Genomic DNA, 19,903 nt, shown 5'->3' with positions numbered 1-19,903 from the left:
ATGGGAGATGTTTAAGTGAGGAGAGGGGTGGGGTAAATGACATTATTTTGTTTTAATTTTTAAAAATTTTGAATTAACGAGATAGACTGGTGAGGTGGTTCTGTGGCTAAAGGAGCTTGCCATCAAGCTTGACAACCTGAGTGTCACCTCTTACACCTACATGCTGAAAGGAAAGAATGATTCCCATAAGTTGATCTCTGAGCCTGATGGTAGAGGTGCATACCTTTATTCCCAGCATTTGGGAGGCAGAGAGAGTTGCATCTCTGAGTTTGAGGCCAGTCTGTTCTACTCTACAGAGTGAGTTGTAGGACAGGTAGGGCTACATAGAGAAACCTGTTTCCAAAAAAACCAAAAATAAAAAAAATAGTTGATCTCTAATCTTTGCATACATGTAAACACACACATGCACATCCACATGCATGTGCACTATAGTTTTTTAAAAGTATATTGAAGACTAAGGTTAGATTGATGGTTTCATTGTAGAGCTCTTACCTAGAATGTAACAAAGTTCAATCCTTAATACTGAAAAAATAAAGAGATACAGTATGGTGGTTAATAGTATCCATTTGAATGGAAACTGCTTGGCTTTAAAAGGCTTAGTGCTGGCATTAAAACTAAGATGTCTTTGAGCGAATTACTTTTCCTTTCTTTGTTTCCCATCAGTAAAATGAATTTAATAATATATACTTATATAATAGTCTTGTGGGGATTAAACCAGTATATGTTACAGAATTTTGTAATAGAACTTTGTTTATAACAGGTACTATGTAACTACTTAGTGTCATTATCTTCTGGCAGTTTCTGAAAATCTTTATGATACAACTATGAAATTTAAATGCAGAGACTATTTGGGATCAAGATTGGGTACCTTAAAAAGACCTACATAATTGAAATTTAAATATATTTTCTTTTGATAGCTACACTTTAGTGCAGCGGAAACTTGAATGATAGGCTTGTAAACTTAGTGTTATTGTAAAGTTGATATGTACAAAGTGATCATTGTTCCTCTTGTAGTCTATATATTTTCCTTCCCAGTGACTTTAGTATCAATACCTGCTTGTTTCTTCAACGAAGTATGAATTGTCGTGCATCTCCTTGTTCTTCCCACAGAGTTTGTGTATTTCTCCGGGCCACAGTGTTTTCGTCTTTGGGCATAGCAAGGAAAGTTTGGGGCTTTGTAATCTGGTTTTAGTTGTCTGGTTTTTGGTGTGGTGTTTTTGTTTGTTTTGTTTTTGTTTTCAGTCACACACACATACACACACACACACACACATACACACACATTTTGGCAGCTGTGGAGAGAGTTTGTTCCCCATACCTCATTAACTCATTTGGGAAATGTTTTTAGTGTTAATTGAAGCAATCAAGAGAATATCTGTTGGTCTATGACTACTCCCTTCTGATGATTATAGACATGATTTTGAGTATTTGCAGTAGAAATTTGATGGTAAAGGATATCTATGCTCCTTGTGTTATTCTTCATTGCTTCCAAAGTATATTTAGAACCATTTACAAAATGTAGAATGTCTTTTATATGTTTTTATATTTTATATATGTGTATGTATATATATATTTATGTATTATGCATGTACATATATATATACACATATAGATATGAAATCTGACAGACTAAGTTTGTTTAGAAAATTCCATTTGAACTGAATAAAAGCAATTTCCATATTTAATAGGTTATATACAAATAAGGATACCAAAAACTTGTGTTTCTTCAAATATTGACTAGTAAGAGGAAATTGACTTTTGTGGTAAGTTTAAGGGAGTTGGAGTTAGCCAAAACTATGAAATTAGGATAGAGACTTTTGTCTCTAGATAGCTCTGGAGGCAGTTGCAGGTGAATTTCTATAACTTTATTAACAGCTTGTTTCACTGAGACAGTTCCAGACAAGCCCGATTTCCTCGGGTAAGACTTTCTCTTTAAAAAAGAGGGGATGGGTCACACACACACCTTTAATCTCATCACTTGAAGCAGAGGCAGGCAGATTTTTGTGATTAAAAAAGGCCAGCTTGGTTTATAAGTAAGTGCAGATAGCCAGGGTTCTTTAATCTTAGCACTTATGGTTAGTGGATCTCTGTGAGTTTGAGGCCAGCCTGGTCTACAGGGCAAGTTCCAGGACAACCAGGGCTACAAAGAAGACTCTGCGTGTGTGTGTGTGTGTGTGTGTGTGTGTGTGTGTGTGTGTGTGTGTGTGTGTAGGGGTTGGGGGCAGCATACTGTTTCTCAGTCTGAGGTAATGCTGAGGTTTTTGGTTGTTCTTTCTAGCTATTTCCTAAACTTAAAGCAAGGGTATACATCATTGTTTAACATTTTGTAATTAAAATAGTTACCAGGTCTAAAATCAAAGTTGTTACCATAAAACATTTAAGACCATTTAATCCATGTAACAAGGAATCAAACCCATTTTACCAAATTTGGTATGTTTATTTTTTAGAAAGAATGGTTAAAATTTGTGATCATATGTGTAAAAATGTTTTGCCTGCATGTATGTCTGTATGCCATGTGTGTACTTGGTGCTTGTTGAGGTCAGAAGATGTCATTTTCGGGGTTGGGGATTTAGCTCAGTGGTAGAGCACTTGCCTAGCAAGCGCAAGGCCCTGGGTTCGGTCCCCAGCTCCGAAAAAAAAAGAAAAGAAAAAAAAAAAAAAAAAAAAAGAAGATGTCATTTTCTCCTGTGGGACTTTAGTTTCAGAAAGTTGCGAGACACCATGTTGGTAGTGGGAACCAAACCTGAATCCTTGGGAAGAGCAAGATTATGCTCTTAGCTGCTGAGCCAACTCTTCAGCCCTTATTTTATTTTTGAGACAGGGTCTTACAATTTAGTCCAGGCCGACTTTGAGTTGCAGTTCTCTGTGTCAGCTTCCTGAGAGTTAAAATGATAAGCATATGTCACCAGGTCAACTTCTCTCTGTCTTTTTGCCTTTTGTTGGTTGTACATTTTGAATTTAGAACTTTATACACCACTGAATTAGACTCTAGCCGTTACCTTTGTTTGTGAGACAGTTTTTCTCTGTAGCCCTGTCTGTCCTGGAACTCACCCTGTAAACTGTTCCTTTTGATTCCTCAAGGAGTATCAGTTTTTTCTTGCTTTGCCTACTTTATATTTAAATTTTGCATAGGTTTTATGTTGTATTCTTTCCCCTCTATTTTATTTTTATCTCAATAAATCACATCTATTTTTCTGTTCCGTTTGCATACTATAACTTCTAGAGGTTTCTTTATCTTGTGAGGAAATGAAAGAAACATAGAAGCCACATTGAACAGTTGAGTAAGTGTATCTTTGTAGTTATATGGTAGCAGTATCAGGAACTATGAGGCAGGTGAATGAGTAGAGTTTAGCAGGCTGTAAATCCCATGACTTCCCAGTTTCATGGGTCATTAGAACCTCAGGTCTGAGCTGCAGATAATATTTTTCAGTGTTAAGGTGAAAGGTATTTTATGATGATCCTAGAGTTACTGAACATGCATTGATTACTAACAACTGCCATCTTTCCCTCTGCTTGCTCTTCCATCAGCTTTTTGCATGTAAGCACAATTTTGGATCCAGCTATTTATATTTATGCTTTTATATCTTCCTCTTTTCATAAAATTTCTATTTGGCTTATGACTTGAGTTTGAAACCCAGGGAGGGAGGGTGTTGGTGGTGGTGGTGGAGGTTGTGGTGGTGGTGGTGGTTGACATGGTCTGTTCCCTGTCATCTAGAAGCCCACTGTGGTATCCAGATGTAGTGTCATTCAGTCAACACTTCTTTGAAAGTGGTTTCTGCTTGAAGAATGGTGACTCTCAGCACAGCTTTGGAACAATTGCTTCTCTTTCTTCTCTCTGGATACATTTTTTCAGATACTTTCCTGTTCTTGGTGGCTGTATTTCCAGAAGATTCAGCCTGTCATTAAAATGTTTTGGGTCTCCACGTGAACTTTCTGTGAAATTACTCAGTTCTGTGGTACCCTTTCTTGTTCAGCAGTGATTAAAAAGAGCATATAATCTTCTTAATTAATAGAAAAAACAAAGTGATTTGGAATGAATCCCCAAGTTGAGAAACACCCAGACTTTTCCTTCAGCACTTTTTTCTGTTCGAGGAAGCACTTTTGCCTAGTGTAGAGGAGGGAGGGGATAGATGGGAGGGCTTGTGTTTAAGGGGTTCAGAACAGGGGATATAAGTGTGTCTTTTATGTTTGCAAGGCACTAACACCACTCCCGTCTGTATTTAAATGCTGTCCCCAGGTTACGACTATGGCTATGTCTGCGTGGAATTTTCACTCTTGGAAGATGCCATCGGATGCATGGAGGCCAACCAGGTTGCTTTACACTTCGGTCAAATGATGCTGAAAGGATATATATTTTTAAATATGGGGGGAGGGTTTCAGATAATTTCACTTTGGAAAGGTGCAAGAAGTCTTCATCTTTAGAGCACTCAATACTTCCCGACACCAGTTGTGCAAAGGAACCTTTTTAAAAGCCGAGAGGACTTATTTACAGTGACTAATGGACACAGAGTCTGTTTGAGAAACTAGGTTCCAGTTCCAGTTTGACTGGGTTCCAGAGACTGCACGTGGGAAATATGACAGATCTGGAGTGTTTCCCTCTGCAGTGTGATAAGATGTGTGGGCTCCTGACACACATGATCTTAATTATCTCGGCTCTAGGACAGTTGATGGTAACACACAGACTTAGTTCCCTCAAGGCAACTAACTGGGAATTTTATGGCACTAAGGACCTACCTACCTGTGTTGTTTGAAGGAATGCCCTTGAGGAGAAGAGAGGGATGGGTAGGCTTGTGTCCGTCTCATTCATTCCTGTTCTTTGCCAGTTGGAGTGTTGTCTTCCAGTTGTTGGCTGCTCATGGTCAAAGATGGAGAAAAAAGATGGAGTCGAACTTACTGTTTGAAGTTTTAGAGGAGTTACTCAACTTTCTATCATTTATTGTCATCTCTGTCTGATTGAACCCTGACTAGTAGTTCGAGAGGAATTACTAAATAGAATCCTTCGTGTTAGGATCAGTTTGCTTGAGAAAATCAATTTGCTTTGTCTCAGCTCCTGCATCTTAAGATGGGAGGGCAGGTAGGGATGTAGTTGGACTTGTATGTCTGCCCACACAGCATCTGTCACAAAAGAAGGCTCTCCCAAAGGAGAGTAATTAAATGTAATCTTTTCTGTAGCCTACTGCTTTTTCTTCAGCTTTGTTCCACTCAGCATGATTCATGACATTATTGCCCCCCACCCCCAACCCCCTTTTGAGACAAGGCCTCACTGTGTAGCCCTGTCTGGCCTGGAACTTACAGAGACACATCTGCCTCAGCCTCCTGAGAATCAGGCCCTGTGTTACATAGCTAGCTTCACAGGCCCAGCTTTACTGTTTACTTCTTTGTGGGGAAGGGTTTTCCTGTGTTGGAGTGGAGAGAGTATTGCGGGTTGTTGGTTTGTTTATTTACTTCTAAGGCATGATCTCTTTCTGCAGCCTAAACTGCCTAAAATTAACTGTGTGGCCCAGGCTAAGTGTGAAAGTGTGGTGGTCCTCCTGTTTTGGCTTCTAAGTGCGGGATTATAATTATGAACTACTGTCTTAGTTTGGTTCTTACTGCTTTGACAAAACACTATGACCATAAGCAACTTCAGGATGAAGGGGTTTATTTTAGGTTCCAATTCACAGTTCATCATGAATTTTGAAGTAGGGCAGGAAGTCAAGGCAGGAACCCGGAAAGCAGGAACTTAAACCAGAGGCTCTAAGGGAGTGCTACTCACTGTCTTGTTGCCCATGACTTGCTCAGCCTGCTTTCTTATTCTAAGACCAGTTATGAATTCCTTCCCATAAGCTGGGCCCTCTCAAATCATCGATAATAATTAATAATAACAATAAAGCCCTACGGGCCAGTCTTATGAAGGCTTTTTTTTTTTTTTTGTTCTCTAAGTTTGTGTCAAGTTGACAAAAAGCAATCAGCATAGCTATCTCTAGATATACTGATATATTACACTTTTAAAAAAAGATTTATTTATTTTATGTATGTGAGCACACTGTTACTATCTTCAGACACACTAGAAGAGGGTGTCAGATCTCATTAGAAATGGTTGTGAGCTATCATGTGGTTGCTGGGAATTGAACCCAGGACCTTTGGAAGAACAGACAGTGCTCTTAACCAATGAACCATCTCTCCAGCCCATGTGTTGTACTTCTTAGAAGTAGAAGCACTATCTACTATCCAATCACCAAAGAGGAACTGGATGAGGACATTTTCTTTGATAAGTATTGTTACTGCCTCTCCATCACTAAATCTTTAATAAGTATTATTATCAGAATTTGTATTAACTTCTTATTTTATGAAGAAGAGTGAAAGTTCTAATCTATATGATTCTATCCTGATAGCCTCTCTGAAAATTATTAATTATTTTCTTATTAATTTATAAGCAATTTCTTTTTAACAGTCTTGCCATTGTCTCACTATTAGTAGTTAAAATACAGTAGGAGGACCTTGGCAGATGCTGTCCCTTTTGTACTGTTCTTTCCCGAGAATGCTGGGTTTTTGTTTGTTTGTTTTGTTTTTTTTTTATACTTGATCTTAGCCAAAAGACCAAGAAGCAGTTGTTTTGTTTTTTAAAGATATGTTCTTACAAAAGAAAAAAAAATAGAACAAGTTGACCTGGAACTCTATGGTAGATCACGCTGGCCTAGAACTGTCAGAAAGCCATTTGTCTCTGCCTCCTGAAGGCTATAGTTAAAGGCTTGTGACACCATGCCCAGTTTATCAATGCTTTTTTTTTTTTTAAAGATCAATGCTGTTTTTAATCTTAAGAGTGTCATATCAACATTGCCTGAGGATATAACTCAATAATAGAGTTTGCCTGGCAAGCGCAGGGTCCTGATTTCAATTCCTAGCACTCAAAAAGTACTATATATTCAAAGATTAACATTACCTTTTAAACTCCTGTAAAGTATCTAGACCTTAAAGAGTATTGTCTAATAGAGAGAGCATCATTCTTTTTTTTTTTTTTTTCTCTTTTTTTTTCGGAGCTGGGGACTGAACCCAGGGCCTTGCGCTTGCTAGGCAAGCGCTCTACCACTGAGCTAAATCCCCAACCCTGAGCATCATTCTTTACACATGCATACATTCTTGCTCATAGGTTCTGTTGGACCTGGGTCTGGAAAAATGTTATTGGTCCTCACAACATTCAAGAGGAGGTAGCTTTAAGATGTCCTTGTTCCTCCTCAGCCAATCTGTCAACAGTTCTAGGGGATCTCAGATGCTAGAACAAAGCAGGAACAGAACACCTTAAGAGGTGTGGAAGCTGCTATGATAAAGTGCAGGAGGTGCTTTGTTCCAAATTGCAATTAAGGTAGTCCTGTATCTGAGCATGGTTGTAATTATCTGTAATCCCAGCACTTGGGAAACCTAGGATAGTAGTATTTTTAGGCCATCCCAGGCTACGGTGTAAAATTCTGTCTCAAAACAAAACAAACCCTCAAGTCAGCTCTTTCACTTTTAGGACCTTATAATTCTATGCCTTGAAAGGAGACAAGCTTTCCCTGGGCCGGCAAAGACAGCTTATCAAGTAAAGCCACTGTTGCCAAGCCTGGCAAACTGACTTCGATCCCTGGGACATCTCCCCCATCCCCATCCCCACCCCATGGCTGGAAGGAGAGAGACAGCTCTTCGGTGTTGTTCTCTGACCTCCATATGGGTGCTAGGGTGCATCCCCCAAATTAAATAAATAAATGTTTAAAAATACATCTTAATATTCTTTAAGTCAACTTCATTTCCTAGACTTTTATTCCTCCCCTTGCCATAGAATCCTCTCTTGTTGAGCCCCATAGTCTTCATGATTAGAACAGTATTCTTTTTTTTGGTTCCTTTTTTGGAGCCGGGGACTGAACCCAGGGCCTTGTGCTTGCTAGGCAAGTGCTCTACTACTGAGCTAAATCCTCAACCCCCAGTATTCTTTTAATAACTTTTCTCATACCCCAGGGCATATGTAAATCATCTTGATGGGAAAAAATTTTGATTGAAAAAAACATGAGATCTTCAGGAAATCCTTTGTGACGAATTTTTTAACCTCCCTTGGTCTAAAGTCCTACTGTTCAAATATCATGATGTGCTGCTGTATTTAGGGGTCTTCACCTCCTTTGTTCCCAGATAGTCACAGGACCTCCTAAGCAAATAACACAGAGACCTAGTGTTGATTAATAAGCTGCAAGCCCTAAGCTGAGTGGCTCTGAGCCCTTCTAACCCTCTAGAGCTGCCTATTTGCTAGTCAGATGGTACTACTACCAGCAACCTTAGTCTTGCCCTGGCTTGCTATGCTCCATGTGTGTCCTTCCTTATGGCTACTCCTCCTGGTCCATCCACATGGTCTCTTCTTTCTCTTCTTCTCCCTAACTTACCCCTGACTCCTGTCCTCTCTCTTCTGTCTCCTTGGGACTCCCTTACTGATCTTGGATGTCCCACCTCCTGTTCTCTTCTACCCAGCTATAGGCTCCTTATTAACCAATCAGAGATGACAAGAAACAATTTTAACCTAACATTGAGACTGGTGATGGTTGACCATATAGTAGTCAGGACTACAACTAGATATCTGGGCATAGAACTCAGCATCTTAGGTACTCAGTGCACAAAACCATCGCCCAACAATGAGCCCCAGTGTGGACTGAACAAGGTCATTCATTTTTTGGGTGTTGTGTGCAAGGATGTTGAGGATGCTTCAGGGAACAAAGCTATACAATTTAATTTTTAAACTATATAACTTAATTTTAATGGAGAAAAATAGGACAAGTTGACAAAATTAAAAATAACACAATATATGGTAGTGCTGAGTGCTATTTAAAAATGAACAGAGAAGCTTGTTGAGTGATCGCATTAGAGAAGTGATTCTTGATGAGTAATATATGCAGAATACTTAATAGAACAGCTGGCACTTGATAAGCATTTGAAATTAGATAAACTTGTCTTTTCTCCATTTTCTCTTTCTGTGTATCTTTCTATATATCAAATGGTTTCTGATCATAATTCCAGGGAAATAAAGGATTTTGTATTTAGATTAAGGCCCTTAATGCCACAGTAGTGACAGGGCTTATGAAGGACTAGAATGCAAAGAAGTTTATGTACAAACATAAAATGTTTGTGGAAGATTGTTTCAGTCTATCTGGTTTCCTTTTTTCCAAGTTTTACTTAAATTACTTAACGAATTATTTCTCTGATTTGTCAGAGATCTGCTGAAAGCTTCTGAGCAGGTCGGATTGTGTCTGTGGGTAGTTCTAAGTTCACGTTTCTATGAACGGTTGTAAATTGGGGTTTTCATGACTTTCTGCTGTGTTAATAAGACATCTCTTTATCACTGATAGATATTTGTTATTTAGGGGATGGAAATAAAGGGTTCAGCTGGCCAGCTCTGTGTGATTCACTTGTGAGGCTGTTCAGGATGATAACCTCTTCTCACTGACCGCACCCGGAAGTCAAGTGGGAACGATCTCTGCATCAGTATTGTGACCATCAGTAGGGAGTGGTCAGCAGTCTGTCTGGAGAAATAACGTGAGCAAATGTGAAGATAAGGGTATTAGCTCCCGCCCTCAAGCGCTTTGTCTAGGTGAAAGACAGTTTACAGGGCTTTCATTCGTTTTTTACCCTTCATTGGGAATTTTTTGTTGTTTTAAGGTAGGATTTCTCTATTGTGTGGTTCCTATTGGTCCTTACTTAATTGCTACATTTGCCTTTAATATTTATTAATTCATTTATTTATGGGTTAGGGTCCCACCATGTAACCTTTACTGGATTGGTACTCGCTGTATAGATCAGGCTGAGTTTGAACTCATACAGATCCACTGCTTCTGCCTCTTGAGTGCTGGAATTAAAGTTATGCACTACCAAGCCTGGGCTGGAAATGAATTTCTAACAGTGTCATATAACTTCTGTCTTCTTTGTTGTCCGAGTTCATTACTACTGCTGAGGAAGACTGTCATGACCTTTCGTTATGTATACTATTGCATTGAGACCCAGGGAGATGAGTCAGAAGTTCGGTGTTCAGTACTGAGCCAAGTAGCATGAGCTGAACTCAGTGAAATGATTTAATTGTTCATAGGAATTTTCAGATTTGTTACTGTGAAGCTTGCTGCCTGTTCTTTGTTCATATCTTTTCCTAAGAAATTATTTCTTGGGAATTTTTACTGTTTTTGTTATTGTTTGTTTGTTTGTTTGTTTGTTTGTTTTGGAGGGGTCATTTTAAAACAGAGTTTCTTGAGTTTCTCTGTGTGGCTCTGGTTGTCCTGGAACTTGCTCTGTAGACCAGGCTGGCCTTGAACTCTTAGAAGTTCGTCTGCTTCTGCTTCCCAGGTACTTGGATTAGATGAATGAAATGTGCCACCACTGCCTGGTTGTTGGGTTTTTCCTGACTTTCTAAGGTACTAAGAAGAAAGATGCCCCTACCACCTAACAGGAAAATTCCCTCTGACACCATTTTTTTTCTTCTGTGAGTAATGAAGGCTGTGAAATATGTGTTTTACAAAACTATTTTTCTACCAACAAAATTAAGAGAGACTGAAGTGACTAGGGTTTATGTGAAGTTCTATACAGGAAGCTAGGTCTTATTTACTTTTTGTGTCTTACAATACTTAATTTTAAAAAACAAGGGGCTGGGGATTTAGCTCAGTGGTAGAGCACTTACCTAGGAAGTGCAAGGCCCTGGGTTCGGTCACCAGCTCCGGAAAAAAAAAAGAACCAAAAAAAAAAACAAAAACAAACAAAACAAAACAAAACAAAACAGGATGTTTTTATGGTAACATGTATGTGTAGATATCAGAGGACAACTATGTAGAGTTTGTTCTCTCTTTGCACTAGGGTTCCTGGAATCAAACTCAGGTATTAGGCATGGGCTTCAAGTGCCTTACATACACACTTAGCTGTCTCACTGGTCCAACAAATATTTGTTGTGTTTTGAACCAGGGCCTGTTTCAAGTCTAGGTGGTTTCAAAGTGACTTTTCTGGCTTCAGCCTCTAAAAGTGTGAAAGTATAGGTGTGCCTCCTGAAAACATTTTTTTGAAACAGTTGTCATTCTGTAGCCTTTGTGGGAGTGTACCTTCATGTGTAAAACAGGCTGTCCTAGAATTCACAGAGCTCTACCTGTCTGCCACTGGGACTAAAGGTGGGTGCTGTCATTACAGCTTTAAACAAAATCTTAAATGTGAATTGTCCTTGTGGTTGAAATTGATGCTGTGGAGAAAGACTATCTGTGGCCCATCAAGGAAAAAGTAAAGACCTAGATTGTTGGATTCATAATCAAGTTAGCAATAATGATATAATGCAATCTGAAACATTTCAGTACTTCAGTTCTGTGCATGCCAAGAAGCAAAAGCAACAAGGAAACCATTCTTATTCATAGCAATAATAAGTGAATCTGTTTAACTGTTCAGAAGGTTGTATTTTCACCTAAATTACTCTCACCTCAAAACATTAACTGAGAAAAGTGTGGTTTCCTGGACAACACTGTTTTATAACTTGTGTTTAGGTCATGTCTGACTTCTTGGAAATGTCAACTTTAGTACCTTTTAGTTGTTCTCAATACAGATAAGAGCAGAAACATGGGGACGTGCAGAAAAATAGAATGTAAAGTAAGGATTATTGAAGTTTCTTGTTCTTAGGAGAATTGGTGTATTCAAGTGAAAACACGGGCTGAGGTAGAATCCAGTATCTGTCTTTTTCAAGAGAGTTGCCAGAATATACAAATCTTAATTTGTTTTTTGTTTTTGGTTTTTTTTATTAGTTATTATTATTATTTATTTATGTTAGTTGTATGAGTAGTTATACGAATAGTTGTCACTGTCTTCAGACACAAGAGGGCATCAGATCTCATTACAGGTGGTTGTGAGCCACCATGTGGTTGCTGGGATTTGAACTCAGGACCTCTAGAAGAGCAGCCAGTGCTCTTAACCACTGAGCCATCTCTCCAGCCCTTAATTTGGTTTTTGAAAATTAAATTTTTTTTATTTATTTTGTGGAGTGTGAGGGGAACACCTGGATGTTTATGGTGGTCAGAGGACCTTTTGCAAAACATTTCTTTCCTTCCCTGTGTGGGTGCTAGGGATTGAACTTAGACAGTCAAGCTTGGTGGCAGACGCCCCCATCCACTGAAACGTCTTGCTGGACCGAGTTAGTTTTTAAAAAGATTTATTAATTTTGACTTTTGAAATAGTTTTTTGTAGCATAGGTTGGCCTCCAGCTTATGGTGTAGCTGAGGCTGGTATTGAACTGCTGATTCTCCTGTCTCCATCCCGCATTGCTGTGATTATAGATGTGGTCTACCATACTCAGCTAAGTAAGTCTGTTTTTCTTAGTGTCGTATGTAAATGTTTTGCCTGCCTGTGCATATGTGCAGCGAGTGCATGCTTAGTGCCTGAGGAGGTTGGAAAAGAGGGTGGATCTCCTGGAACTAGAGTTATGGTTGGTTGTGAGTCACCATGTTGGTGATGGGAATCAAGCCTGGGTCTTCTTTCTGCAAGAGCAGTGGTGCTCTAAGCCAGTGATCCATCTCTCCAGCCCCTCAGCTCAGTAAGTCTTATATTATTTAACAGTTCCTGTGTTAGTGCCACGCACTATGTTCTAAAAAAGAAGTCCATGGCAGTTCTCAGGAGTGGAATGCATTTTTTCCCTTTGGTTGATTTTTGTTGATATTGTTGTTTAGTTTTTCTTTCATTTCACCAATATTTCTTCTTTTTTTAATTTTTATTTTATTTGCATTGGTGTTTTGCCTGTGTGTATGTATGCTTGTGTGGTGGTGTCAGATCATGGAGTTATAGACAGTTGTAAGCAGCCATGTGGGTGCTGGGAATTGAACCTGGGTCCTCTGGAAGAGTAGTCAGTGCTCCCAATCACTGAGCTATCTCTCCAGACCCTCAACAGTATTTCATATTTAGGCCTATTTGTTGAAATTGCTGGTCAGAATACTGCTACTTGGCCTCCATATGTCTTCCAGTACATTAGCTCTTGAGAAAAATCTTTATTTTCTCACGTGAAAGCAAGAGACAGTGCAACATGGAATATAGTCAGACCACAGTGAAAATGTAACCTGTGCCTTTAAAACCCTCGGTTCTGACAGCCAGCCTCTAGCTTTACTCTACCTCAGGCCCTAACTATATTAATTACTTCTTTTGTTTGTTTGTATTTTGTTTTGTTTTTCAAGACAGAGTTTCTCTGTGTAGCCCAAACTATTCTGGAACACACTAGACCAGGCTGCCTAGAAATCAGAGATCTCTGCCTACCTCTGCTTCGCAAGTACTAGGATTAAAGGCTTGCACCACCATGCCCAGTTTATAAAAAGTACTTCTTGTAAATGTAATAAATGTCATTTTGAAGTTTAATGAAAATGTTCACAGAATTTCTCCTATGATAGATTTGTTATTTGATTTTATTTGTTTTTGTTTTTTGAGACAGGGTTTCTTAGTGTAACCAGCCCTGGTTATCCTGGACTTGCTTTATAACCCAGGCTGGCTTGGAACCCATAGAGATCTGACTGCCTCTGCCCCCGTGTGGCATGGGATTAAAGGTGTGCAGTTAATGTGCCTGGCTTTGTGGTTACTTTTGCTATGTATAAATCATGACTCACTTCTATGGGTTGAAATAATTTAGTTTTAATATTTTATAACTTGGAAAATGCTTAGTATATATTTTAAATTTGTGCTTTTTTTTTTTTTTTCGGAGCTGAGGACCGAACCCAGGGCCTTGCACTAAATTTGTGCTTTTTTATCATACCTCTTTGAGTCTTCTTTTTTTTTTTTTTTTTTTTTTTGGCCTAATGTTGAATTTTTATTAAAATAGCATTTGTAAGTTGCTGGTATTCTTAGTTTTGTGGTTTTTAGAACTTGATTGCACATGGTGTGGTTTGTTTTCTGTTATGATAAATATCAAGACCAAAAATAACTTTTAAAGGATTTACTTCATCTTACAGCTTTCAGTCTATCATGAGAGAAGAATTCGGTGCAGGGACCAAAGCAGATCCATGGAGTAATGCTGTTTATTGGCTTGCTTTTCATGGCTTGTTCAGTTTCTTTTTTAGAATACCAAGGATAACTTACTTGCCCTTGGATGACAGTGCCCACAGTAGGCAGGCCCCTTCCCCATCAACCAGGACAAACTTGTCCTCAGGTGACTCCAGCTTATATCAAGTTGACAGAAACTGACTAGCATAGATGGATATTGGGAAAAAAAAAACAAAACAAAACAGAGGACTCGGCAGTTAAGATCACTTGTTGCTCTTTCAGGAGCCCTGGGTTCAATTTCCAGCACCTACATAGTGATTCACCAGCATCTAATTCTAGGGGACCTAATGACCTTCTACTGGCCTTCTCAGGCACCAAGTATACATATGTTGCACTTAAATACTTGCAGGCAAAATACTTGTACATAAAATAAATGTAACAAAGAGTTAATTGGAAAAGAAAAACCAAAAATATATATCATTCTGATAATGGAACCAGGGGTTGGACAGAAATATAGCTAAGTTTGTGGTCTTGATGGTAACTTTGGCTTATGGCCTTATATATGAGTTATGACAGAGTCTTTAAGGACTTAGTGTTATGGGGCTGGAGAGATGACTTGGTGGTTAAACAATAGGCAGCTTTTCTACAGTATCTGGATTTGATTCTCAGCACCCACATGAAGGCTTACAACTGTCTAACTTCCTGTCCTCTGCATGCAACAGGAGCACACATGGTACACAGATGTACATGCAGACAACACACTCACACATAATAAATAAGTAAATTAAGAGAAGGGGGGATGTAATGGGGGTTTATGGATGGGAAACTGGGAAAGGGGATGACATTTGAAATGTAAATTTACAAAATCCAATAAAAAAAGAAAGAGGGAAGTCAGAAGAGGGAGATGTGGGAACTGAGGGAACTGATAAAATATCTTTAAATCTCTGGGGATGTACTTCAGATGGTAGTGATGATGAACTCTATTAAGTTCAAAGGAAGGGTATTATGAAAACATCTCCAGCATTCTTTGCTTCTTTGGTGAAGTATTTGCTCTCACATATTCTCCTTCCATAGTGTGACATTTATTTCCCCTTACCAGAAGCTGAACAACTGGGGCTGCTTGATCTTGAACTTTGTGCCTTATAGAACTGCAAACTAAAGAAACCTCTTTTGCTATATAAGTTAGCCTGTCTCAATCATTTCATTATGATGGCAGTAAGCTCTCATTACAGAAACTTGATACCAAGAAGATTTTCAGATAGTGTAAACTTGGCTGTCACAGCAATGTTAGGATTCCACCATCAGTACTTACTGGGTTTTTGTGATGCTTATTTGGTTTTGTTTATTTTATTTATATTTGCAAGGCAAGGCCCTGTACATTTTTTTTTTAAGACTTATTTTTTATTTATATGAGTACACTGTAGCTGTCTTCAGACACACAGAAGAGGGCATCAGATCCCATTACAAATGGTTGTGAGCCACCATGTGGTTGCTGGGAATTGAACTCAGGACCTCTGGAAGAACAGTCAGTGCTCTTAACTGCTGAGCCAACTCTCCAGCCCGGCCCTGTACATATTAAGCAAGTGGCCTACCACTAAGCAAGCTACTACCTACCTACCTACCTTCCTACCTATATATCTTGTTTTTCTTTTCTTTCTTTTTTAAAAATGTACTTATTTTTCAGAGATGGAGTTCTCACTATGTAGTTTGGCTGTCCTGGAACTTGCTATGTGACCAGGATGACCTTCACTCTTGCATCTATCTCCCAGGTGCTAGGATTAAAGGCCCGTGGCTGTGTGCCTGGAGTGTTTGCTTATTGTTTCCTTATTTATTTATTTTTTTAATTTGTGCATGTGTTTGGTGTTGGTCAAGGCCAGGAGGAGTCATCAGATTTCCTGGAGCTGGAGTTAGACTTTAGTATGAGTAACTTCATGTTAGTGCTGGAAACCAAGATTGGGTTCTCTGCCTCTTAAACATAAAACTGTTTCTTGGAGCCCAGCTCTTTTTTTCTTAAGGCAGGATCCTACTATGTAGTTCAGGTTGGCCTCAAAGTCTACATTCTCCTGTCTCAAGCTCTGGGGTTCCATCTGGCTTCCTCCCAATCACTGTCATTGCAGGCAGTTCATAACTAGCTTTTTGTGTAGGTGCTGGGGGTTCTGAGCTCATGTGGCAAACACTTGGCTGCCAGTGTCATCTCTCCAGCCTCTATGCTTGAAAAGTGGTATCATGTTTTTGTATAGTTGCTAGATCCTTTCCATTGTTGCTATTTTGAGACTAAATTTTGCTATACTGCCCTGGTGACTGCAGTTTTCTGTATAACAAGGCTAACCTCAAACTTGTAGCAATCCTGTTTCTGTATCTTGAGTGCTAAGATTAGAGTCATGAGCCTAACTTCTACATGTTTGACAGCCATTGCCTATTCTTTTGGGAAATTGAGATGTTTAGACTAAAAATTAGATGGATGGATGCACAGGCATATAAAGACAAATGATCCTTACTATTGATTGCAATTCTAGCTGAGGATTTTAGATTTGTGTGTGGGGAGGTGGTGGTGGTATGTGTTCGCATAAATTTATTTGCCTATGCAGACATATGTTTGTAGGGTAAAGGTTAACATCAGTGTTTCTTCCTCAGTCAGTCTTCTACTTTATTTACTTATTTATTTGAGACAGGGTTTCTCATTAACCCTGAACTTACCTGTTTGGGCTAGATTGGTTGAGGATCTCCCTGTCTCTACCCTCCACATTGGGTTACAGATGCACGCTTCTGTGTCCACCTTTTAACCTAGGTTCTAGGAGGACCTAAGTTGAGGTCCTTATGCTTGAGTAGCAAGCGCGTTCCCTACTGAGCATCTGATCTTTCATCTCAGAATTGTAGAATGCGGTGAGTATTGCTGAACACCTGGTAGTGCTGAACTCAGACATTCTCATCTCCTATTTTCCACAAGATACAGTGTTTAATGTTGTTATTTACCCTGTGGTTCATAAATTGTATATGTACATTTCTGAGTAAGGGCATTGATGTTCATGGGTAAACTTATTTAAAATAACACTTGCTTTTGCGCTGACTCAGCAGATTGTCCTCAGTCTAAATTTTTCCTTATGTATGTCTCATGTAGGAGCTTTATGGTTTGCATTTACATGTGGGTCTAATGTGTGTTTAGTTAATCTTCATGATAGAGTAAGATTACCTTTTGCATATAGATGTCTGATTGTTTCTGTGTCTTTTGTTGAAAAACTGTATTGAGCTAGGTATGGTGGGACACTTGGGAAACTGAAGCAAGATGACTACCGTGAGTTCAAGGCTAGTCTGAGGTACATTGTGAGTTGCAAGCTAAGCTGAGCTATAGAATGAGTTTGTATCTCAAGAAAAGAAAAAACAAAATGTAACAACATCAAAAGAATATTCTAATTCTATTGAATTTCGTTTCTTCCTTGTCTAAGATCTTTGCATGAGTCTTTTTTTAAGTCCTGTCTTTGTTTTGTTTTTTGTTTGTTCTTTCATCAGTGCCATACTCTGTTGTTTACTGTGTCTTTATAGTCAATTTTAAAGTTGTATCAATCTTTTATTTATTTTTTGGTATTTTAGGGTTTTTTTTGGGGGGGGGCTTCTGCGTCTTTTATTTTTGCATGTAAACCACTGGGAGGAGTCTTGATGGTGTGGGTACCCTAGAGATTAGGCTGGAGTTCTGAAGACTCCAGACACTAGCTGGAAAGTCAGGTGACAGAAACAATGATTCAGACGATCACATGATTACAAAGCTGGGGGCTCCAGCAGGGCTCCTGATGGTCAGGGGTGGACATCTAAGGAAGCAATGACATGGGAGGGGCAAGCACTGGGCCAGCCTTGAGCCACCTGGATGACATCAGGGACAGAGGACCTGGTAGCTCCAGGGATCTCTGTTCCATGCCTTACTTGGCCAGGGTGTTCCTGAAGGATCTGCCAGAAAACTTGGCTTTGCTGCCCAGCTCCTCCTCAATTCTAAGGATCTGATTGTACTTGGCTAGGCGCTCAGATCAGCAGGGGGCACCAGTCTTGATCTGCCCAATGCAGAGCCCCACCACCAGGTTGGCAATGAAAGTGTCCTCAGTCTCCCCAGATTGACGGGACACCATGACACCCCAGCCATTGGACTGGACCAGCTTACACGCCTGCAGAGACTCGGTCAAGAGCCAATCTGGTTCACTTTCAGCAGGAGGCAGTTGCAGGACTTCTCACCTACAGCCTTGGCGATCCGCTTAGGGTTGGTCACCGTGAGGTCATCCCCCACCACCAGGATGCCTGCAGTAGCTGTGAACTTATGTCAAGCATACTAGTTGTCCTGGTCAATGGGATCTTCAATGGAGACCACTGGGTAGTCCTTGATGAAGGACTTGTACAGGTCGGCCAGCTGGTTGGGTGTGATGTACCAGCTGGCGTCATCTGGAGACTTGAAGTCCAGGTCATACTTGCCAGCCCTGTAGAACTCGGAGGCAGCCACATCCATGCTGATGACAACCTGGTCAGTGTAGCTGGCCTTTGTAATGGCAGACTTGAGCAGCTCCAGTGCTTCTTTGTTCTCGAGGATGTTAGGTGTGAATCCACCGTCATCACTCACATTGGTGGCATCTTTCCGGTACTTCTCCTTGATGACGTTCTTCAGGTTGTGGTAAACTTCTGCTCCAATGCGCATGGCTTCCTGGAAAGAGGATGCCCCCACAGGCAAGATCATGTACTCTTGCATGGTTAGCTTGTTGCCAGCGTGAGAACCGCCGTTGATCACATTGAAAACTGGGATGGGCAGGATGACTTCAGGGTTGCCGGCCAAGTCAGCAATGTGACAGTAAAGGGGCACCCCCTTCTCCACAGCACCAGCCTTGCAGACAGCCAGGGACACTCCCAGGATAGCATTTGTACCAAACTTAGATTTACTCTCCATGCCATCCATCTTGATCATCAGCTGGTCAATCTTCTCCTGTTCCACAACATTAAGTTTCTTGCTAACCAGAGCAGATGCAATAGTGATATTGATGTGTTGAACAGCCTTTGAGACACCTTTCCCCATGAAGCGGGTCATATCATTGTCTTGGAGTTCTAGGGCCTCGTAGATGCCAGTAGATGCACTGCTGGGCACCGCAGCACAGAAGAGACCTTTTGTGGTGTAGAGATCCACCTCACGGAGTCAAAGATCTCTCTGGCATGGATCTTGAGAATGGACATGGTGAAGTTCTGGCAGTAGAATCGCTGCGGAGGAAGGAAAGAGGGTCCTGTAGACACTAAAGGCAGTCTTAAGGAGAGACATGAGCGCGACTCTGTACTGGAGCAGCCAGTATTTTAGTTTTAATGCTTTGCTTTCCACACAAAATTTTTTATAATTAAATCTGAGTTTATGGGCTGGAGAGCTAGTATAGAGGTTAAGTAAGCGCAGGTACTGTGCTGGACATGCTGGTATAGGCCTTTATTCCCAGCATTAGATGGCAAAGACGGGTGGATCTTTTATGAATTTAAGCTCAGCCTGGTCTAGTAAGTTTCACAACAACCAGGACTGTGTAGAAAGATCCTGCTCAATAAAAAAACAAAGAAAGTAAAATAAACCTTTTTATAAACATTAAGATTATTTCCATATAAACTGTAGGATTCTTTCTTGATGTCCACAAATAGAAATGCATTCTTTGACTTTTTCAATTACGTTGAAGGCCTAAAAAATATTTAGCTCAGTGGTTAAGATAAAGGGCTGCTCTTTCAGCATATCCAGATTCTGTTCCCAGCACCCACATGGCAGCACACAACTGCCTGTAAGTAGGCTTCCAAGGGCACTTGCATGCACATGGTACATGTCACATACACAGGCAGAATGCTGTATATAAAAAAAAATTTTAAAAAAAGAACTGACATCTTAGTAATATTGTTTCTTTTCAGTAAAGTTGAATTTATTTATATATTAATTGATTTCTTT

The 19,903-nt window shown here is 39.9% G+C and overlaps 1 protein-coding gene and 1 pseudogene across 7 annotated transcripts in view; one reads left to right on the top strand and one right to left on the bottom strand.

Annotated features, from left to right (window-relative positions):
- Rbm6 (RNA binding motif protein 6) overlaps window positions 1-19,903 on the top strand; it is a 103,791-nt gene that overhangs the window by 34,248 nt on the left and 49,640 nt on the right. For 5 of the 7 annotated variants that reach the window (XM_006243780.5, XM_063265629.1, XM_063265628.1 and 2 more), the window contains one exon: window positions 4,238-4,311. The exons of the other annotated variants lie outside the window; for them this stretch is intronic. In XM_006243780.5, coding sequence (XP_006243842.1) covers window positions 4,238-4,311 — 74 coding nt within the window. The remainder of the gene's footprint in view (window positions 1-4,237; window positions 4,312-19,903) is intronic. 7 annotated transcript variants of the gene reach the window in all.
- Window positions 17,880-19,167, bottom strand: Eno1-ps23 (enolase 1, pseudogene 23; annotated as a pseudogene).

This window comes from Rattus norvegicus, chromosome 8 (assembly GCF_036323735.1).
Source record: "Rattus norvegicus strain BN/NHsdMcwi chromosome 8, GRCr8, whole genome shotgun sequence".
Lineage (NCBI taxonomy): Eukaryota > Metazoa > Chordata > Mammalia > Rodentia > Muridae > Rattus > Rattus norvegicus.
Note: the sequence above shows the minus strand (reverse complement) of the source record. Positions and strands in the feature narration are given on the sequence as shown.